Source organism: Hyperolius riggenbachi, chromosome 3, assembly GCF_040937935.1.
Source record: "Hyperolius riggenbachi isolate aHypRig1 chromosome 3, aHypRig1.pri, whole genome shotgun sequence".
Taxonomy (NCBI): Eukaryota; Metazoa; Chordata; class Amphibia; order Anura; family Hyperoliidae; genus Hyperolius; species Hyperolius riggenbachi.
Window position 1 is genome coordinate 381,433,076 of NC_090648.1, and position 22,585 is coordinate 381,455,660.

General features: G+C 45.8%; 1 protein-coding gene across 1 annotated transcript in view; it reads left to right on the forward strand.

Moving 5' to 3' along the window:
* LOC137564048 (zinc finger CCCH-type antiviral protein 1-like) overlaps nucleotides 1–22,585 on the forward strand; it is a 164,545-nt gene that overhangs the window by 63,755 nt on the left and 78,205 nt on the right. The window contains exons 5-6 of the mRNA XM_068277348.1: nucleotides 10,591–10,653; nucleotides 10,739–10,859. Coding sequence (XP_068133449.1) covers nucleotides 10,591–10,653; nucleotides 10,739–10,859 — 184 coding nt within the window. The remainder of the gene's footprint in view (nucleotides 1–10,590; nucleotides 10,654–10,738; nucleotides 10,860–22,585) is intronic.

Consider the following 22,585-nt stretch of genomic DNA (forward strand, 5'->3'; position numbering starts at 1 on the left):
ACATATTTGGTGTCTCTACACTCAAGAGACATTGAAAGAATAGTTTTAGGAAAAATATATATTTCGACTCCGCTTTTAAAATATTTTTTTGTAGCATCAAAGTGAAAAAACATGGTTTTTTTTAATGGATTTATTGTTTTGTTGTAATGTGTGGGATTAAATGTTTAACATTAGAATAAAGCTCTATCCATTTTGAGAAAAACAATACCAAGATTGTCTATTTCGGAAAAAGTACTGAAGAATTATAAGCTGTGGAAATGTAACACTCCCAAAGGCAAAAAAATGCTCCGGTACTGAGAGCTGATTTCACCGAAGGTAGCGAAGTGGTTAAGGAGGGATAAATCATGAGTTTAGGTAGATAAGGAGAGATAAATTATGAGTTAAAGGCTCGTATACACGTCCAATAAAAGAGCACAACCAATCTAACTGTCACGGAAGAGCCGTGAGACCAGAAATCGCAATCGGTTTACTGCACCGATTGCCTTTAACATGCCAGATCAGAATCTTATGTCTATGGATACAAGGCAGTCAAGCCTGGGGGTCTCTGTTGTCTTCATAGGCATTAGAGTTATTTTATTGAGAGCCAGTATGCTCTCTGAGAAGACCTGGTGGTGTAATTAACTTCATAAAAAGAGTTCCTTGGTGGCCAGTGACACAGAGGTGTGAAACCCTATCCGGAATCCTGGTGTAAAACTCAAAGGTTGTTCTTGCTGGTCACGCTTAGATGATAATTAACACACCAAAAGGTTGCTTTCATCAAAGGGTAGCAAGGAAGCTAGCTCCACAGAGGGGTGCTGGAACACTGGTATCCAGTAGACACAGTGGCACCGCTGGGGGGCAGATTTAAATGCATGTGGTTTATGATTTCGGTCTGGTAAAGGAATTCTATCAAACTTTTACTATTTCTGTAAGCACTATAAATCAATGTGCCAACAACAGTAAGAATGAGCACAGCATATATTTTTGCTGTGCAGCGTGTCATTGTCTTTATCTAACTACTGTCGGCGTCCCCTGAGAAAACTGACGGCGAAGGGGAATTGGGGCAGTTCATTATGCAAGAGGGGAATCCTCTTGCTGAGTACAGCTGTGGTTTATTCTATTCTGATTCTCCCCACACAGAATAGCGAGTTATGCAGCATGTGAGCCGGCTCATAAAGTTACTGTGAGGAGCCTCTCTCACTCCTAGTCTGAATGAGACTCTGTGCTGAGCTGCCGTTGTGTGATTACTTGTTGCTACACAATGGTAAACAAATGAGCTGGAGGAGGGCGCGTCATTGCTCTGCAGACGAGCCGAATAAATCTTCCTCTACGGCTCGTCTGCAGCATGTTTGCCCTAACTAAAACGCTGCATTCCCACGGCTGAAAACGAAATTAATCACCCCTAACACTCCTGGCAAAATCCACGACTTTCTTGGTCGTGGATTTTGCTGCCCTAAGGAGGCAGAGCTGTTAGCTGCAGCTCTGCCTCCATGCATGTCAATTTGCGCATATCTCCGCCTTTCCCCCACCCCTGACAGTATTCACATTTATACTACCTACTGTAAGTGACAGCAACATAGGAGAAAAGCATTGGCAGATGAGCTTTTTGTCCCAGGCCTTCTCAAAGGACTAGAGGACATGATCTGCGCATGGAGGAAAAACTTTTTAGCCATTTATTTAGGAAAGGGTTCTTTACAGTAAGAGTGATTAAGATGTGGAATGCATTGCCACAGGAAGTAGTTATGGCAAATTCTATACCTGCATTTAAAGGGGGCTTAGATGCTTTCCTTGTGTTGAAAGACATCCATGGCTACAATTACTAGGAATGCTCAATGATGTTGATCCAGGGATTTTATCTGATTGCCATCTGGAGTCGGAAGGAATTTTTTCCCTTTTGGGGCTAATTGGACCATGCCTTGTAAGGGTTTTTCGCCTTCCTCTGGATCAATAGGGGTATGTGAGGGAGCAGGCTGGTGTTGTACTTTGTTCTCTGGTTGAACTCGATGGATGGATGTCTTTTTTCAACCCAAGTAACTATGTAACCTGTAACTTAAAAAGTTACATTCTAATGTCAGTAGGGGGAAGAGTCAGGATGCTCCAGATACTTCCGTTTCTCCCCAACTCCTCCGCTGCCAGCCAGAACCATCTTTATCTTTGCGGCGTTGCTCCCCTCCGTGTATAAGCATGTCTGCACTGCGCAGACACCAGTGGGTTTGTGTATGTACACTAGCATAGAGACACTTGTTGCATGGAGGAAAAAGCCATGCAGGAGCTGCTCCCTGCTACTGTGCAGGCAGGTGCCTTATGTTGCACTTGCGCAGTGCGAATGCACTTGTACACAGAGGCCGCGAGCAGTTTTTGTCTTTAGTGTCATAGATTCATAGTGTAATAGAGTCCCAGCACAGGAGGGGCACAGGGAGACTGGAACATCCAGAGACTTTCCCCTACTGTAAGTATCTTACTTGGGGTTTTTTAGGGGGAGGGGAGGACTGCAGGTGTACTTTAATACTGTTTATATTCCCTTATCAGACTGCATGCCAATAACATTTACCTAGTTTAGTTTTGGGTTCAGTTATTATTATTTATTTATTGGATTTATATTTTGACAACCTAAATAATAATAAAATAAATAAGGTTACAGGCAGTGATAATAGGGGTGACACAATTCAGGTAATAAGCAGAAAGACACACAATTCCAGATTATGAGGGCATGCTTGAAGGTGTTGAAAGAGGGTGCAAGTCTGATGCGCAGTGGGACAGAGTTTCACAGAATGGGGGCTGCTTTACTGAAGTCCTGTAGTGGCGCATGGGAGTGTGGGATGAGTTAGGAGGAGGTTGTTGGAGGAGCAGAGTGGGCAGTGTTAACTTTTAACTAGGGTCTCTGAATCAGAGACTTAAGTGATAAGACAGTAGATTAAAGCTGTATTTTTATTACACTGCAGTGGAAAACCAGTTATGTCTGAATGCATATCTAGTTCTGCCAGAAACAGTTCAATGTTAGAACATGCAATCAGAAGGAGGTAGAGAGAGAATGTTTTTGCAAATATAAGTGTCATTCAGATACATAAATTACAAGGGATCTTGCAAGGATTGTAAAGTATTTATGGTAAAAAGATAAGACCATTGGTTTACTTAAAGGACTTACGAGGCGAAAATGCTAAAAAAAGTAAATTACCTGCCTCATCTTTGATTGCACGGAGGACGCCGTCCGCGCCCTCCGTGCCGATCCGCCGGGTCCCCCCGCTCATTAGCCCCCCGGGCCGGCTGCCGACCCCACGGCCCGGGTCGGGCTCTCCTGCCACCCGCAATATGGCCGCTTCCTTTGCCCGCGGCTGCGCAGTCCGCCTGGCCGCGAATGCGGCTGCGCAGCTCTAGGGCCAGCCCCCCCTGATCCACGCTACGTAGCTAGTATAGTGTCCATTATGGGTAGGTAGTGCCCTGTATAGCTAGTAAAGTGCCCAGTATAGCTAGTATAGTGCTCAGTATAGCTAGTATAGTGCCCAGTATAGTTAGTATAGTGCCCTAGTATAGTGCTCAGTATAGGTAGGTAGTGCTCAGTATAGCTAGTATAGTGCTCAGTATAGCTAGTAAAGTGCCACAGTATAGCTAGTAAAGTGCCACAGTATAGCTAGTAAAGTGCCCCAGTATAGCTAGTATAGTGCCCCCAGTATAGCTAGCATAGTGCTCAGTATAGCTAGCATAGTGTTCAGTATAGCTAGTATAGTGTTCAGTATAGCTAGTATAGTGCTCAGTATAGCTAGTATAGTGCTCAGTATAGCTAGTATAGTGCCCCCAGTATAGCTAGCATAGTGCTCAGTATAGCTAGCATAGTGTTCAGTATAGCTAGTATAGTGTTCAGTATAGCTAGTATAGTGTTCAGTATAGCCAGTATAGTGTTCAGTATAGCTAGTATAGGGCCCAGTATAGCTAGAATAGTGCCCCAGTATAGCTATTATAATGCCCCGGTATAGCTAGTATAGTGCCCCAATGTAAGTAGATAGTGCCCAGTATAGCTAGTATAGTGCTCAGTATAGGTAGATAGTGTCCCGACCCCCCCCGCCCGCCGCCGCTGCTGCTGCTGCTGCTATTAGCTTACCCGGCGGCTTCCCATATCCCTCCCTCCGTCTCCTGCACTGGCTTGCAAATAGTTCGCAGCAGCTCGCCCCACGGCGGCTGCTGTGTGATGACGGAGGAAGCTGTAGGCAGAGCGGCTTTCTGTACGGGCGATGTGTATCGCCGTTGCTATGGGAACCGCTCTGCCTACAGCTTCCTCCGTCATCACACAGCAGCCGCCGTGGGGCGAGCTGCTGCGAACTATTTACAAGCAGCCAGTGCAGGAGACGGAGGGAGGGATATGGGAAGCCGCCGGGTAAGCTAATAGCAGCGGCGGCGGCGGCGGCGGCGGCGGCGGCGGAGGGGGGGGGGGGTATAAGGAGCAAACATGACTCGCAAGCAAGCCGACCCCCCAACTTTTGGCCCACTTTTGGGGGGTCAAAAATTCGGCTTGCTTGCGAGTATATACGGTATTTAGATTTGGGCTCTCTTGTTCACATTGATGTGCTCCAGCCTTATACAAGTTAAAAAAAAAACTAGCTTGCACGGCAGTGTTGCTTCTCAATGGCAGTGAGGCTTGCTGGCAGAGGCCATGCTACTGGAAGGTGAGCCAAGTTTTATGGAGCTCTCCATGCTTTGTCTCCTGTTTTCTCACATCTCCTTGCCCCTGCACAAGATAAGCTGACAGCCTGCTATGTTTATCTGATGGGGATGGAATGTGACCCTCACAAATAGTCAGCTTGGTGCTAATCAATGACTTGATGGGAATATCTGCCTCCTATGTGTCATTTACTACTTTCTCTGAGTTGCTTGGGACCTCTGCTTCCTGGGATCATGTACTTATAAATGCTTATTCAGTGACATTTTAATCCCAAAACCTACATTAAAATAGATGCCCATACACACTTGTTGCTTCCCCATAGCTCCCAACAGTCCCCCTTTCAGGACTGATGTACAGATCTTTAAGTATATATAGTTTTCTGCTGAAAAAAAAATGTTTAATTGACTCTAAACCTTTCCCCCATCCTTTAAATTGATATAATTCTTATTTTCAAATGTAAATAGGAAGGAAAATGAACCAGGGTTGAAAGGGCCAGCGTGGATTGACTTATAATAAAACCTATTTTTCCTAAAAAAATCATTACATTATGCGTGACAAGGGGCGTGATTAGGGTTTTGGCAGGGGTGTGGCTGAAGTGTCCCTCTTTCTGATCTCAAAAAGTTGGGAGGTATGCTCTCCTGTCTCCTCCAAGGCTGCACGCTGCCTAAGCCTGCTGATGTAATTAGTAATGGTGGGCGTACTGTGGGGATGGAATTGGAATGGAATCAGTATTGAAGACATATTGGGGGGGGGACTTGGCAAGGAGAACAGGAATCAATGAAGGGGATGACAGTCGAAAGGAAGGGGGGGGGGGGGGGTGCACAAGAAAGGGGCTAAGTGGGAGCAGGAAGATGGTGACATGGGAGTGGGGATCAAAACATGGAGAGGGAGGAGGGCAGTGACTGCAAGGAGGGGAATAAGACAGAGAGACTCAGAGAGAGTGGCAAATAAGGAGGCACAGGGGAGAGGACACAGAAGGGAGGCACAGGAGAGAGTTGCAAAGGAGTCACAAGAGAGAGGCCACAGAAGGGAGGCACAAGAGAGAGGGGCAAAGGAGGCACAAGAGAGGCCACAGAAGGGAGGCACATGGGGAAAGGACACAGAAGGGAAGGACAGGATGCACAGGAGAGGGGCACAGAAGGAAGGCACATGAGAGTGGCAAAGGAGGCACGAGAGAGGTCAAAATCGGGACACTTGTGAGGTCAAAATCTGGCCGCAGAGCTCGGAGTCGACGGACTCGGAGGCCGGCGGCATCATGTGGGCGGCACCAGAACGGGCGGGCGGTGCACAGCTTAACGGGGGCGGGTCCCAGCCAGAACACAGACTCTACCTCGGCGGCGGAGGGTCACTCACGGTGTGTGCAGCCAGGCACGGGGTCGGAGGCGCGGTCGGGCACCATAGGAACAGCCGGACTTCACTGCAGAGTCTGCACTGCAGCCTGCACAGCACTCTCTCCGGCTCCGCAGTCACTTCCTCTTTATGTCTGGTGCCGCCCCTCCACTTCCTGCCGCCTGAGGAACCCGCCTCACCTCGCCTCATGGGCGGGCCGGCCCTGGTTCACTGAAATCAACACTTGGACCATGCAATACACATGTTACATAGAGCTAGTATTTATCTACTTATATATGTCGTTTTTTTCTCTGGCATAGTATGGCTGACAGCTCCTCTTTAAAGCGGATCCGAGATGAAAAACTAACTATAACAAGTAACTTGTCTATATATCTTATATGAAGTTTAGATAGTTTACACAGCAAATCTAGTTGCAAACAGCTTCAATAGAATATGATTATTTCTTCCTGTTATACAATGACAGCAGCCATGTTGTTTGTAAACATTAGGCAAGCTTATCCGCATCTTCTGTGAAAAAAACCCTAATCCCCCCCCTCCTCCTCCCTCCTCCCCTCTCCCTCTGAAATCTCTGGCTAGTAATACCTCCCCCTCCTCCTTCCCAGACTGAGCTCCCATGAGCCCTTGCTACTGTCTGAAAGTGCCTTGGCTCTCTGAAAACCTGTGGGCGTGGCGTGTTTAGTTTATAGGGAATTAGAGTATTAAAACAAAATAGTATTTGGCTTGAGGAATGCCCTATAAACAATAGGAAAGGAACACAATCATGCAATGAGTAAAAGTTCATCTCGGATCCACTTTAACTGAATGTTACTGAGCAGGAAGGGGTGCACTCAGGGGGGCACAGTGATTCCCAGGGGGGCCAGTGCCCCAGTGTAGCCAGGGCCGGCCTTAGGTTTCACAGCGCCCTGAGCAAAACCTGAATTTGTCGCCCCCCCCCTTCATCCTACACATACACACACGCTTTGCACCGTGCATTATAGCCGCGGTCTGCCCCCCCCAAAAAAAAGCCCTCAGATTCAGTATAGGCAGGTACCCAGCTATAGGTGCCCTTAGCATAGGATCTTATGTTTAGGTGTCCTAAATATAGGTAGCCAAGCATAGCACCTAGGACACCTAAACATAAGATCCTATGCTAAGGGCACCTATAGCTGGCTACCTGCCTATACTGAATCTGAGGGCGTATACTGGGCACCATCCAGTATAGGAAGTTAGCTATAGGTCCCCCCGTAGGTAGCCAGGCATAGGTGCCTCCAGTATAGGTAGCCAGGTGTTGGTGCCCTCAGTATAGGTAGCCAGGTGTAGGTGCCCTCGGTATAGGTAGCCAAGTGTAGGTGCCCTCAGTATAGGTAGCCAGCTAAAGGTGCCTCAGTATAGGAAGTCAGGTGTAGGTCCCCCTGTATAGGTAACCAGGCATAGGAGCTATCAGTATAGGTAGCCAGGTAGAGGTGCCCTCAGTATAGGTAGCCGGGGGGAGGTGCCCTCAGTATAGGTAGTCAGCTATAGGGGCCACTAGTATATGAAGTTAGGTGTAGGCCCCCCCTGTATAGGTAACCAGGCATAAGTGCCCTCAGTATAGGTAGCCAGCTATAGGTGCCCCCGGTATATGAAATTAGATGTAGGCCCCCTCTGTATAGGTAACCAGGCACAGGTGCCCTCAGTATAGGTAGCCAGGTGTAGGTGCCCTCAGTATACGTAGCCAGCTATAGGTGCCCCCAGTATATGAAGTTAGGTGTAGGCCCCCTCTGTATAGGTAACCAGGCATAGGTAGCATAAGTATAGGTAACCAAGCATATGTGTCCCCAGTACAGGAAGTCAGGTCAAAGGCCGGCCATGGCTAGTATAGTTGCCCCCAGTCCCCCCCCCCCTTCTGCGCTCCCCCTCCAGATAGTGTCAGCGCACAGCAGGCGGGGAATTTACTCACTTGTCATCCGCCGCAGACTTCCTGCGCCGACGTCACGCTTCTCTCCCTGCTTCTCCCCGCCTCTGCTCCGTCTGTAATTAGAGTGGGACTACAAGAAAATGGCCGCCGATGTTCGCATTTGTGGACATCGGTGCCCATTTTCTTGTAGTCCCACTCTAATTACAGAGAGACGGCGGGGAGAGACAGAGCGGGCGACGGAGCGGCAACACTACTGTGCGCACTTGTCGCCCTTGTAAGCGACCGTAACGGTCGCTCAGGTCGATAGCCGGCCATGAGTGTAGCGACGCCCAATGGCTAAAAAGTGTCCATTTGAAGATACCTTATTTTTCTTTGGCTATACTATACTAAATATGAGTTATTTCCCATTTAAATATTTTATTTGACAAAATGTCACAGGCATAGTGTACCTCACGGCAATCAGCAACATTTTTTTTTTTTATTTCATTACGGTAGTTTGTCCCCCTTGCACTCACAAGAATGGCGATATGGCCCTTGGCCTAAAAAGTTTGGACAACCCTGCTTTTATTTTTTTTTAACAGCTTCGCATCCAGACCTTATTTTCCCCATGGGACCAGAGCAGTTTTGACGCTTTAGCTATGTCCCTTTTTTATCAGCAATAACTTCATCTGTACTCGTGCTTTTAAATGATCTATATATCGTTTTTTTCAAGACAAACTAAGCTTTCATTAGGGGGTATTTGGTCCCAAGTAAAATGTTCTTCTCTATGCATTTTAATGGGAAAAATTGGGGAAAAAAATAAAAAAAAACATTATTTCTCAATTTTGACCAATTCCTGTTTAAAATAAAAAGTGCTACTGACGTAAAAACTGTGCCACCAGTTAAAGTCGCCTTAGTATAGATATCCAGATGTGTCCCCAGTATCACCCCCCCCCCCCCCACCCCAAGTATAGCCAGATGTGTCCCCAATATCAGCCCCACCAGCATAGCCAGATGTGTCCCCCTCTTTATAGCCCGATGTGTCCCGGGATCAGAATTACCCCCTTATAGCCAGATGTGCCCCCAGGATTAGCGCTGCCCCCCCCCCCCCCGCCCCATTATAGCCAAATGTGCCCCTAGTATTTGGTTATGGCCCCCCCATGTGCCCAGATGTGCCAAATTATTAAATCCCCACTCCCCTTAGTTAATCAGATGTCCCCCAGTAAATATGTACCCCCTTTTACATATCCTCCCCCCATAATTGATAGCCAGATGTCCCCCCCCCCCCATCAGGCAGCCCCCTCCTTGCAGAAATCATTAAAAAAAATAAGCATTTTGCAGTAAATCTAGTCTTGGGAGGATCACGGATATGTGTGTAGGATTTTCTAGTATCCTGGAGTTCCCTTCTACAGTCTTGCCAACTGGTATGGGTATTTAGTAACCACACACCTAGAACAAGTGTACAGGATTACTCCACTGGATACATGCTTGTTCTGGCCAGTGGCTTAGCATGACACACAGGGCAATTAGCATTGGTAGCAGCATTTTTGAAGTCAGCCTCCATATTCCTCTTATTTCAAGCTTCCATTAAGTGTAAAGGTCAGGCTAGACTTGTTTCCTGTCGGCCTCCCTGGAATATCTGCCTGGCTTCCTCCCTCTTATGCTGGAGCAGTACAGAGGAAGGACGAGCCACTGCAGGCAGAATAGTTGTGCCCAAAAGATTTGTTGGAGTAGGTCCTACTTAAAGCTTCTGTTGTCACACTCACCATGGCGGCCGGTCGCGACATTCGAGGATGCCTTCCCTTGTGCGCACGCGCAGGGGCTCATTCGCTGTCCTATGTTCACTTCAGTTGCGGCGCGCGGCGTTGCGCGCGGTGCGCATGCGCGCAAAGTATTGCGCGCGCATGAAGTTGCGCGCACATGCGCGTGTGACGCTGCGCGCGTGCGCATGCGCAGAGCACTGCGCACGTCCCGCGCATGCGCAGGGCGTTAATTTCGGCGCCAATTTCAACTATATAAGCAGCACTGCCCTTTGCTGCAGTGCTGCTCGTTCTGACAGTTTGGCTAGCCTATTGGTGAACCGTGTTCCTGTATTGCTGATCCTGATTTGATTTCCTGTTGTGACCTTGGCCTGTGACCCCGACTACCGCTGATCTCTGCCTGCCCTGACCTCTGGCTTGTTCCTGGATTCCCGCTGTCTGCCGCCCGCCCTGACCTTTGGCCTGTGTACCCGATTACCGCTGATATCCGCCTGCCCTGACCTTTGGCTTGTGACCTCGACCTCTGCTGCACTCTGCCTAGCCTGGATTTACAATCATCGTCTGACCAAGCATACTCCACAATTAGTGTCACCTGTTCTCCTGACCACTCGCTGAGGCAATCCCAGTAGTGACCTGGTAGGGCACTAGGCAGCTAAGTTCCACTTCCCCCTCCTGGGGTTGTGGTCCTGCACTCCCCTCAAGGGGGTGTGGGTGAAGACCCGTGGTCACCTAGACTCCACTACTGGGTAACGCCTCTTCCTTCGTGGGAGGGTCAACAGGGACTGAAGAGAAAACCCACCAAGACTTAACATCTGTTCAGACACAATTTTAATGTATTGCATTTATGAATAATATTCTATTTTCTGCATATTAGTTTTAAAGTTTTATATTACAGCCAAAACAAAGCGTTCTCTTTCTCAGAGAAAGATTTTAACATTTCAAGCTGTTAAAACTGCACATTATTTTTTTTACTTTCACCTGTGTTGTTTTAGCTTCTCCAGAGATAACACCAGAAATTTGTCTCCCACATATTTGGAAGAACTGCTGGCGGAAAGGTAAGAGGGATTCTGTGGAACAATATGTGTGAATTTTTGGAATGGTATCTATCCCTAAGATAATGGTCGGAGCATATCTCCATAGGCTGCACCAACTTGCACTTCTACCTGCCATACTGCTGGCAGGAGTTCACTGGAGCCGAGTGGAAGGACCTAGCAAATAATGAAGATATTGAGAGGGCTTACAGTGATCCCAAGAATAACAGGTGGGTGCTCTGCCTTGTGAATTTAATGTAAAGTTATATCTTTATCTATCTTTCTTTCTTTATATATACACTGGCTTGCAAAAGTATTCGGCCCCCTTGAAGTTTTCCACATTTTGTCACATTACTGCCACAAACATGAATCAATTTTATTGGAATTCCACATGAAAGACCAATACAAAGTGGTGTACACGTGAGAAGTGGAATGAAAATCATACATGATTCCAAACATTTTTAAAAAATAAATAACTGCAAAGTGGGGTGTGCATAATTATTCAGCCCCCTGAGTCAATGCTTTATAGAACCACCTTTTGCTGCAATTACAGCTGCCAGTCTTTTAGGGTATCTCTCTACCAGCTTTGTACATCTAGAGACTGAAATCCTTGCCCATTCTTCTTTTGCAAAACAGCTCCAGCTCAGTCAGATTAGATAGACAGCGTTTGTGAACAGCAGTTTTCAGATCTTGCCACAGATTCTCGATTGGATTTAGATCTGGACTTTGACTGGGCCATTCTAACACATGGATATGTTTTGTTTTAAACCATTCCACTGTTGCCCTGGCTTTATGCTTAGGGTCGTTGTCCTGCTGGAAGGTGCACCTCCGCCCCAGTCTCAAGTCTTGTGCAGACTCCAAGAGGTTTTCTTCCAAGATTGCCCTGTATTTGGCTCCATCCATCTTCCCATCAACTCTGACCAGCTTCCCAGTGCCTACTAGAGAGAAGCACCCCCAGAGCATAATGCTGCCACCACCATATTTGACAGTGGGAATGGTGTGTTCAGAGTGATGTGCAGTGTTAGTTTTCCGCCACACATAGCGTTTTGCATTTTGGCCAAAAGTTCCATTTTGGTCTCATCTGACCAGAGCACCTTCTTCCACATGTTTGCTGCCCCCCCACATGGCTTGTGGCAAACTGCAAATGGGACTTCTTATGCTTTGCTGTTAACAATGGCTTTCTTCTTGCCACTCTTCCATAAAGGCCAACTTTGTGCAGTGCATGTCCAGAGCCGGGACAAAATCTTCCAGCACCCAAGGCTGAGACACCAAAGTGCGCCCCTCCATCCCTCCCATCCCAGCCATCACACACTGCTTGCTTTTAGACTAAGAGGCGCCCCAGGGCCTCCAACCCCCCAACATCTTACTCTCTAGTTACCTAGCTTGCAGCCACTGCCATGTACCCCCTATTCTTATTTCTCTCTGCTTAAAACACAATAGGGCAGGGGTCTGCAACCTTTAAGACATAAAGAGCCACTTGGACCCGTTTCCGAAAAGATAAAAAAAACTGGGAGCCGCAAAACCATTATAAAACAAATCTAACACTGCATATATTGTTTCTTAACCTTAATGCTATATACAGGATCAGATATGACCCCAATATGCACAAATCGTTAGCAGATATGACCCCAATATGCACAAATTGTTAGCAGCTATGACCCCAATATGCACAAATCGTTAGCAGATATGACCCCAATATGCACAATCCTTCAGCAGATATGAAAAGAAAAACCCATTTACTCACCTAGTCAGAAGACCTCCTGTCACGATCTCCTCCTGTCCCAACCTCCTTGTGGCGCGCAACTCCCACGATCCTCTTCCTTCCCGACGTCACGTCCTGCCTGCATTACACTGCAGGGCTACGGGAAAATGGCCACCCTAAGCCCCGCACTGCACCGGTCCGGCGGCCTCTCTGATAGGCTGCCGGCCAGCAGCAGCACACGTCACACGCGCGCCGCAGCCACTGACGCACACTACCTGAGCCGCAAAGGTGAAAAAGAGCCGCTTGCGGCTCTGGAGCCACAGGTTGCCTACCCCTGCAATAGGGGAATGATAGCTGAGTGAGTTGTGCGCCCCCTCCTACACTGCGCCCTGAGGCTGGAGCCTCTCTCGCCTCTGCCTTGGCCCAGCCCTGTGCATGACTAATAGTTGTCCTATGGATAGATTCCCCCACCTGAGCTGTAGATCTCTGCAGCTCATCCAGAGTCACAATGGGCCTCTTGACTGCATTTCTAATCAGCGCTCTCCTTATTCGGCCTGTGAGTTTAGGTGGGCGGCCTTGTCTTGGTAGGTTTACAGTTGTGCCATACTCCTTCCATTTCTGAATGATCGCTTGAACAGTGCTCCGTGGGATGTTCAAGGCTTTGGAAATCTTTTTGTAGCCTAAACCTGCTTTAAATTTCTCAATAACATTATCCCTGACCTGTCTGGTGTGTTCTTTGAACTTCATGGTGTTGTTGCTTCCAATATTCTCTTAGACAACCTCTGAGGCCGTCACAGAGCAGCTGTATTTGTACTGACATTAGATTACACACAGGTGCACTCTGTTTAGTCATTAGCACTCATAAGGAAATGTCTATGGGCAACTGACTGCACTCAGACCAAAGGGGGCTGAATCATTACGCACAGCCCACTTTGCAGTTATTTATTTTTAAAAAATGTTTGGAATCATGTATGATTTTCATTCTACTTCGTACGTGTACACCACTTTGTATTGGTCTTTCACGTCAAATTCCAATAAAATTGATTCATGTTTATGGCAGTAAAGTGACAAAATGTGGAAAACTTCAAGGGGGCTGAATACTTTTGCAAGCCACTGTATGTATATATATATATATATATATATATATATATATATATATATATATATATATATATATATATATATATATATATATATATATATTAATATATATACCTGTATACCACCCTCAACCATCCTCGGGTCGTTGGCAGAGAGATCTGCGTAACCTAGACCCAACTGCACTAGCCATCCCCTCCACACCCTCACATCCACCCTCCCCAACCTTACCTGCCCAAACCACGCTGTGGCCCAATACAACCAGGACCTTTCAGCAGTCCTGGACATTGCTGCACCCCCTGTCTTCCGCCCCAGCAGCCCCATCAACCCCCAGCCCTGGCACAACGCACACACTCGCAACCTCCAAAAACAGACACGCGCCTATGAACACAAATGGAGGAAATCCCACCTCAACTCCGACTTCTTGGAGTACAAGGCCAACCTGCAGCTGTTCTATTCTGCATTAACTGATGCCAAACAAAATTACTTTGCTGCCCTGATCGGATCTCAAGCCTCCAACCCTCGGCTCCTCTTCGCCACCTTCAACTCCCTTCTTAACCCCACCACTCCTCCCCCCACCTCCGCCCTCTCAGCCACTGATCTGTCCACCCACTTTACTGACAAAATAGCCAGCATTCGACGTGAAATCTCCTGCCTCCACTCCACCACTTCTTCCTCTCCCCCACCCCACCCACCACTCACCGCCTTTACTCCTATCACAGAGGATGAAGTCAGGTGCCTTCTAGCCACTTCTCCTGCCACCTCCAGCCCCCTAGACCCTGTGCCATCCAAATGCCTCAGTCCTCACTTCCCTGTTCTGGCTCCTGTCCTCACCTCTCAGTTTAACCTCTCCCTCTCCACGGGCACCTTCCCCTCTGACTTCAAACAGGCCACTGTACTTCCCTTACTTAAAAAACCCTCACTAGACCCCTCACTTCCATCCAGCTATCGCCCTATCTCCCTCCCCCTTTTTGCATCTAAACTCCTGGAGTGTCTAGTCCACCAACACTTGACCCATTACCTTGACTCCAACTCCCTGTTTGACCCCCTACAATCAGGATTTCAGCCAGCCCACTCCACTGAGACTGCCCTCACCAAGGTCGTATCCTACTCCTCCTGGACCTCTCATCAGCATTTGACACTGTTGACCATTCCCTGCTTCTCCAACCCCTGCAATCTGTGGGTATCCAAGACCTTGCCCTAGCATGGTTCTCCTCCTACCTCTCAAATTGCTCCTTTAAGACCTCCTTCAATGGTTCCTCCTCAACATCCATCCCATTTTCAGTTGGGGTCCCCCAAGGCTCTGTTCTTGGTCCCCTGCTGTTCTCAATTTACACCGCCTCCATCGGAAAACTCATCTCCTCTCTATCACCTATATGCAGATGACACCCAGATTTACCTCCATACCACTGACCTCTCCAACACCACCATGGAGAAGGTATCCTCCTGACTCTCGGCTATCTCATCCTGGATGTCTGCCAGGTTCCTAAAGTTAAACCTGGATAAGACTGAACTCCTAATCTTCCCGCCCGTGGTGTTTCACCCCCCAGAGACCTCTACGTCACTGTCAATGGCACAATCATTCGTCCAATCACACAAGCCCGTTGCCTGGGTGTCACCCTGGACTCAGCCCTCTCCTTCACCCCCCACATCCAAACCGTAGCTAGGGCCTGCAATTTCCATTTATGCAATATCTCCAAAATCCAGCCTTTCCTAATCCCCAGACACTGCCAAACCCCTTGTCCATGCCCTCATCATCTCCTGTCTGGACTACTGCAACTCCCTCCTGTCAGGCCTTCCTCAAAACCGCATCGCCCCCCTACAATCCATCATGAACGCAGCAGCCAGACTAATCTACTCCTCCCATCGCTCTGTCTCCACGACTCCCCTACGCAAATCCCTCCACTGGCTTCCAATTCGCTTCAGAATCAGCTTCAAGATCCTATGTTTGGCATACAAATCTATACACAAGTCCTGCCCAACCTACATCTCTGACCTGGTCAGCAGATACACACCTGGCAGGCCACTTCACTCCTCCAACAACCTCCTCCTAACCACCCCTTGCATCTCGCACTCCCATGCACGACTACAGGACTTCACTAGAGCTGCCTCCATCCTGTGGAACTCTCTCCCACTGCCCATCAGGCTTGCCCCCACCTTCAACACCTTCAAAAAAGCACTAAAAACTTTCTTCTTTAAGGAGGCCTGTATCAACTCAACATTGCTCTAAACCTCTCTGCCAAGAACTTCTTGATGCACCCCCTCCTTTCATGTCACCTACCCCTCCCTTTAGATTGTAAGCCTTTGGCAGGGTCCTCTCCCCTTGTGTATCATACTTGACGGTGTCCACTTTACCCAGAATTATGGAACTTGTATTTTTACCACTACCAATTTAGTGTATGATCTGGCATTGTGTTGTGTATCTTATTGCTTGTTACCTGTATTGTTGTATCTATTGTCTATTACCTGTATTGTGCTGTCACCCCTGTTATCATTGTCTGTAATCCTATTATACAGTGCTGTGTAATATGTTGGCGCTATATAAATCCAATATTATATATATATATATATATATATATATATATATATATATATATATATATATATATATATATATATATATATATATATATATATATACATATATATATATATATATATACATATATATATATATACATATATATATATATACATACATATATATACACTGGTGTATAAGACAACTGGATGTATAAGACGACCCCCCAACTTTTCCAGTTAAAATATAGTTTGGGATATGCTCGCCATATAAGACTACCCCTCTTCCAACGCACTCCAAGTAAAAAAAAAAAAAAACATATACTGGTGCTATGTATGAACAGATACTGGTGCTGTACTGTATGTGGTACTCAGTATATAACATATAGGTGATTGGTTCCCTCAGTGGATTGGTCAGCTCACCTTGTCTACCTGTTTATCAGAGTGCTATAGAAGAATAGATCGTGCTGTGCCCACAAAACACGCTTCTTTCACCCTTCTGGCCCACCCTTGTATACTATTTACCGCCTTCTCTGCCTCTCAGCTTTCACACATGTGCACCTGCGCCACTTCACCAAGTGCTGCCCATAATTATTCATACCCCTGGCAAATTTTGACTTAAAGTCAACCAGCAAGTAATTTTTTGACAGGAAATGACATAGATGTCTCCCATAAGATAATAATAAGATGATGTACAAGAGGCATTATTGTGGAAAAAACATTTCTCAGTTTTTATTTACATTTGAGCAAAAAGTGTCTAGTCCAAAATTATTCATACCCTTCTCAATAATCAATAGAAAAACCTTTATTGGCTATTACAGCAATCAAATGCTTCCTATAATTGCCAACTAGCTTTTTGCATGTCTCCTCAGGTATTTTTGCCCTTTCATCTTTAGCAATGAGCTCCAAATTGTTCAGGTTGGAGGGTCTTCTTGCCATCACCTTGATCTTTAGCTCCCTCCACAGATTGGATTCAAGTCAGGGCTCTAGCTGGGCCACTCCAAAACATTAAAGAGAATCTGTATTGTTAAAATCACACAAAAGTAAACATACCAGTGCGTTAGGAGACATCTCCTATTACCCTCTGTCACAATTTAGCCGCTCCCCGCCGCATTAAAAGTGGTTAAAAACAGTTTTAAAAAGTTTGTTTATAAACAAACAAAATGGCCACCAAAACAGGAAGTAGGTTGATGTACAGTATGTCCACACATAGAAAATACATCCATATACAAGCAGGCTGTATACAGCCTTCCTTTTGAATCTCAAGAGATCATTTGTGTGTTTCTTTCCCCCATGCATCTCTCATGCACTGAAGTTTCAGGCTGCTCTTTTCTTCCTGCAAACAGCTTTGCCCTTGTCTGTAATTCCTCACTATGTGAAAGCCCAGCCAGCTCAGAGGACGATTTATCCAGCTTGTAAAAGATAAGAGAAGAGAGAAGCTGCTCTAATCTAAATAACACACAGGCAGTGTGCACAGAGGGGCCGGAAAGGGGGAGTTCATAGCAGAACCACAACACTGAAGAACTTGGCAGCCTTCCAGACACAGGCTGACAAGTCTGACAAGAGAGAGATAAGTTGATTTATTACAAAGACTGTGATAGTACAAAGTGCTGCAGTAAGCCAGGACACATTAGAATAGCTTTTGGAACTTGTAGGATGATAAAAAACAGGATGCAATTTTTGTTACGGAGTCTCTTTAATGTTGTCTGCTAACCATTTCTTCACCACTTTTGCTGTGTGTTTTGGGTCATTGTCATGCTGAAATGTCCATTGGTGCCCATGGCCAAGTTTCTCTGCAGACTGCCTGATGTTGTGGTTGAGAATCCTCATGTATTGCTTTTTTTCCTGGTGCAGTTTACTGTAATTATGTTCCTTGGTCCATTGGCTGAAAAATACCCGCAAAGCATTAGGTTCCCACCACCATGTTTGACAGTGGGATTGGTGTTCTTTGGGTTGAAGGATTCTCCTATTTTACACCAAATGAAGGAAACATCATTGTTACCAAACAATTAATTTTTTTGTTTCATCTGACCATCACATAGAAGACCAAAAGTCTTCTTCTTTGTCCAGATGTTTTTTCCCCACAACTGCAGACATGTTCATTTATGTGTGCTTCGCTCAGCTCTCTAGGACTCTTCAGGAACACTTTCATTTTTTGCCACCATGACTAATGTGACTACAATCGTCTTGCATAACGGAAGAGGGCTAAACTCTCCCACTAAATGGAGAAAGGCATTTATGGAATACTCTCGTCTACGTCCTGATGTCCTCTGCATACAGGCGACACACTTTACTGCCCGCTCCTACCACAAATATTTTTTATATTTTCACTCCTCTATTGTGTGCCCTGAAGATGGTACGTAGTTTTGCTAGGCTCACTCCAAAATAAAACACTATGCATTGTAAATTGTCCATGCCCCCCTCTACCCCTTAGAAAATTGCTCCCACGCTGACAAAGCTCTCTGATATTGTGCTACCCTTGAAGATTGACTCGATTATATGTACAGGGGACTTAATATTGTACAAAACGAACAGTTAGATAGGTCGAAGGCAACTACTAGCTGAGCACCTAAGCTTGAAAGGCATGCACTGGATGGCCTCATCACTTTACACTCCTTAGTGGACTCCTGGAGGGAATTCAATGGCCCACTTAGATGAGCTCTGTAATAACAGCGCAGGAGATTTGGGCGCAGCCAGCGCCACCATAGGCAGTGCACTGTGAGTAACTTCAGCGCTGTCAGAAGATGGAGCTGAAGTTGCTCTTAAAACACTATAATTCAGCCTCCAGCAATAGCTGGAACCGAATTATATCATTCCCCACTATCCACGTGGACGTGGAGGCGGAATAGTATTTATGCCGCCAGGAACTTGTTCAGCAGCAGGATAAGCCATATACTGGCTATGTCCTGCGCCCAAGTCTCCCGGCAGCCAATTCATATGTACTCCATGTAGAGGCTATACCTTTTATTTTACTCCACCCCTCACAATACCTATTCGCATATTGACTCAATTTTTATTAGCTCCCCAAACGTTCCTAACCTGGCTTATGCCAGACATGTGCCTTGTGTCTGGTCTGACCACAATCTGGTTCTCATTGCTCTGACCTCTTTACTACCTACATTAAGTAAATCCCCTTGGCGTTTAAATGAAAGCCTTCTTCTTCTTAATGATAGCATACATAATACCACAATTGAATGCCTAGAACACTATTTAAAAAAAAAAAATGATACTCCAGATATCCTCCCAAGCTCCCTTTGGATGACCCATAAAACAGTAGTCAGAAGAGAACTTATAAAACTAGCTTCAGCTGCTAAAAAAAGCAAAAGAAACAGGCTGTAGTGATGGGTCGTTCGCGAACGAGCCAGCTCTTTGAAGTGAATCAGAGGAGCCGATGCTCACTCTGAGAAGAGCCGATGCCTCAGCCGCCCCTTTTTGCTTTGCTTTGCTCTGTAATAAAGGGCGCTGAGGCATTCTGGAAGATGTAGTCCTCTTCTTGCAGCTTGTAGGAGTGTTTGGGGCGGAGCAGAGCAGTAGCAGGAGGGATTGCCTCAGTCAGAGAAGTAGTCTGGAGTTGGCATGGAGACGGGGGCGGGGCTTTTAATCCGATTCTGAGTGGTGTCTAGTGATATTTAATTAAGAGCCGATTCAGAGCCGTAAGAACTGGCTCTTTAATGTGAGCCGATTCAGAAGAGCCGATTCTCTGAGAAGAGCCGGAATTCCCATCACTAACAGGCTGTAACAATTTGAAACATAAAAATTAAGGTCCTTACCCTTATCAATCAAAGGCGCCCCTCCCTTTACAAGAGATCTCCACACCCAGCTTAAAGCGAACCTCCAGACTAAAAATTGACTCAGCAGTACTGAAAAGGCCTGGTGTTTCTTTAACAGTTTCACAGCATCAGAACGTTGTTTCTCTTATACAAGCCTCATTTCTAGCTGCAGAGAAGAAAACTGCCCGGGCAGTTTTCCCCTTATGCTGTGCAAAGCATGATGGGATTTCTGATGTTAATGTTCTCGTTCTGCTGTTTTGGTGCAATTATTTTTTTTTTACATTTTGAATTTGATATTTGAAGCCTAGTGTGTGCAGCTGGGAGGGGTTTTTAGGACACAGGACAGTTGGAACTGTGTCTCATGCTCCCTGTCACCTCCTTTCAACCAAAAAGATGGCTGCCCCCATGACAAAGATGGCAGCCCCCATGAATCACAAACATTTGCCTGTTCTTTTAAAACAGGGTGGGTAAAAGACTATATTACCTATCTATTCTAATTAACATAACTAATGTAACTTAATAACAGTATGTTTGTTTAGGCTGAAGTTCCCCTTTAATATTATTCTTAACGTTGAAGTGGAAGACAATGAGATGGTCAAAAATGATTGTGTTTAAGCAACTCAATAAACCTAATACAGTAAATGGTTAGCCAGAAAGCTGCGTAATTAAGAACATTTAAATAGATTATCAAAAATCAGAGATCTCTCTATGTTCCACAACTTTTATGCTAAATTATACTCTGACAACAATGTCCCAAACTCCTAATCTGAACGAATGGAACAAATTCAACATATCCTTTACAGGCAGAATCCATGCCCTAAAAATGATGTTGTTGCCACGCTTATTAGATCTGTTTAGAGTCCTCCCTGTCTCTGTCCCCGCTAAGGACTTTCAGTCCCTACAAAAACGCTGCTTTCGTTTTCTCTGGCAAAACAAACAGTCCAGAATCAAAGCCAGGCTACTTACATATTCCAGAGATCGAGGGGGCTAGGTGTACCCCAGCTGTCTACCTACTACAAAGCGGTGCAACTTGCCCAATTAGCCCAGGTAAATGCCTCACGCTCAGTCCCAGCCTAGGTTCACCTAGAGTCAAACCTCCTTAAACCATTCAGAATGGAAGGTATAATGTGTCGAAACACAATAGATTTGGCAATGATTAAAACTAGGTCTCCTTTATTGGCTTACTCATTCCTACTGTGGAAATCTTGCAGTTTCAAATATTCATTACAATCCAAACCATCATTTAATGACGGAGATATTTTGTAATCCTGACTCTCCCCCTGGGTGTGACCCCAAAGCGTTTATATGGTGGAGAAATAAACACCTGAATACCACTGGTAAACTTATAAGACGTTTTACCCTATTACCAAACGGGCGGTTCCATGAGGACTTTCAACCTCCGCCTTCTGAATTCTTTAGGTCCCTACAGGTATTCCATTTTCTTAAATCCTTTCAAATAACAAGTGATACCTTATCATATTCCCATTTTGAGGTTCACTGTAAAGAAAACCCACTGGAAAGTGGATCCATTTCAGAACTCTATGCAATACTCAACACACCTCACCCCATTAGAGCCCCCACTTTCAGGAACAGATGAGAATTGGACGTAGGCCACACTTTCACTGAAAAACGTTGGGTGCATTGTTGCACAAGAACAGTATGCACTATTCGACTCTAGAGTCTTCTATCAAACTAGTTCATCATACCTACATAACACCTGAAAGGCTCTCTAAAATTGACCCAACAAAACCATCATCCAGGAACTGGTACTCCCCGCATCTTAATCCTGATCCAGTATTTGACCTTCTTACAGAAACCATGTTGGCAGAACACTTGTCTACGAAACTCCAGGATAACATTCGTGGATTCTTTACCACTTGGGATTCCTGGATACTATGGTTAGAAAACAGTGGCTTAAACTATGCCTTCCACACCTTCTAATCACTGTGCACTGATTATTGTTTTTCTTGATGTAGTCCCCTGAGAGCTGATACTGTACTCATCTGTATAGCTATGTTTTGCTGCAAATCCTTATTTGTACCTTAACGGTCGTTATTTTTCTTTTTTTTTTTTTCTTCTTTTCTTCCTCACTTTTTCTGTTTTCATTTGACTCCCCTGTGAGGGAAATCTCATGCAATTTGTAATTACTCCCTGTATACGCTCTGCTACGGAAGCCACTTCCTGTCACAGTGTGCAGTGGACGGGTTGCTCTGATGGGAGGTCTGAGTAGCAGAGCAGCAGGCGGCTCGCACTGATGTGAAGTCTGAGCTGCAGCATGGATGAGGGCTGTAGAGGAAGCAGCCGATAAGGTGATACAATGGGGGGGAGGTTGAAGAAAGCACTGGGGGTAACTATACTACCTATACTGGGGCAACCATACTAGGTACATACCTATACTACGGCAATTATACTAGCTATACTGGGATTACTATACTAGCTATACTGGGGCAACTGAACTGTCTATACTGGGGCAACTATACTTGCTATTCTTTCTATACTGGGGCAACTATACTAGCTATACTGGGACAGCTATACTGCCTATACTGGGGCAACTATATTAGCTATACTGGGGCAACTATACTACCTATACTGGGGCATCTTTACAAGCTACCTAGACTGGGGCAACTATACTACCTATACTGGAGGTAGCTATACTAGCCACCTATATCTCTGTATGGGAATCTTAAAGCATCACGATTTTATGCAGAGGGGTATGTTTTTTTAACCCGCGTGTATTGCAAACGAAAAATAGCAGACTTGAAAATGAGGTCACCATTGAAAAACATTGGGTCTGATTTTGCATGCGCTTTTTAGCAAGTGTGGCCCAAGCCTTACAGATGGCTATGTGGAGATGCAGTCATTGGTG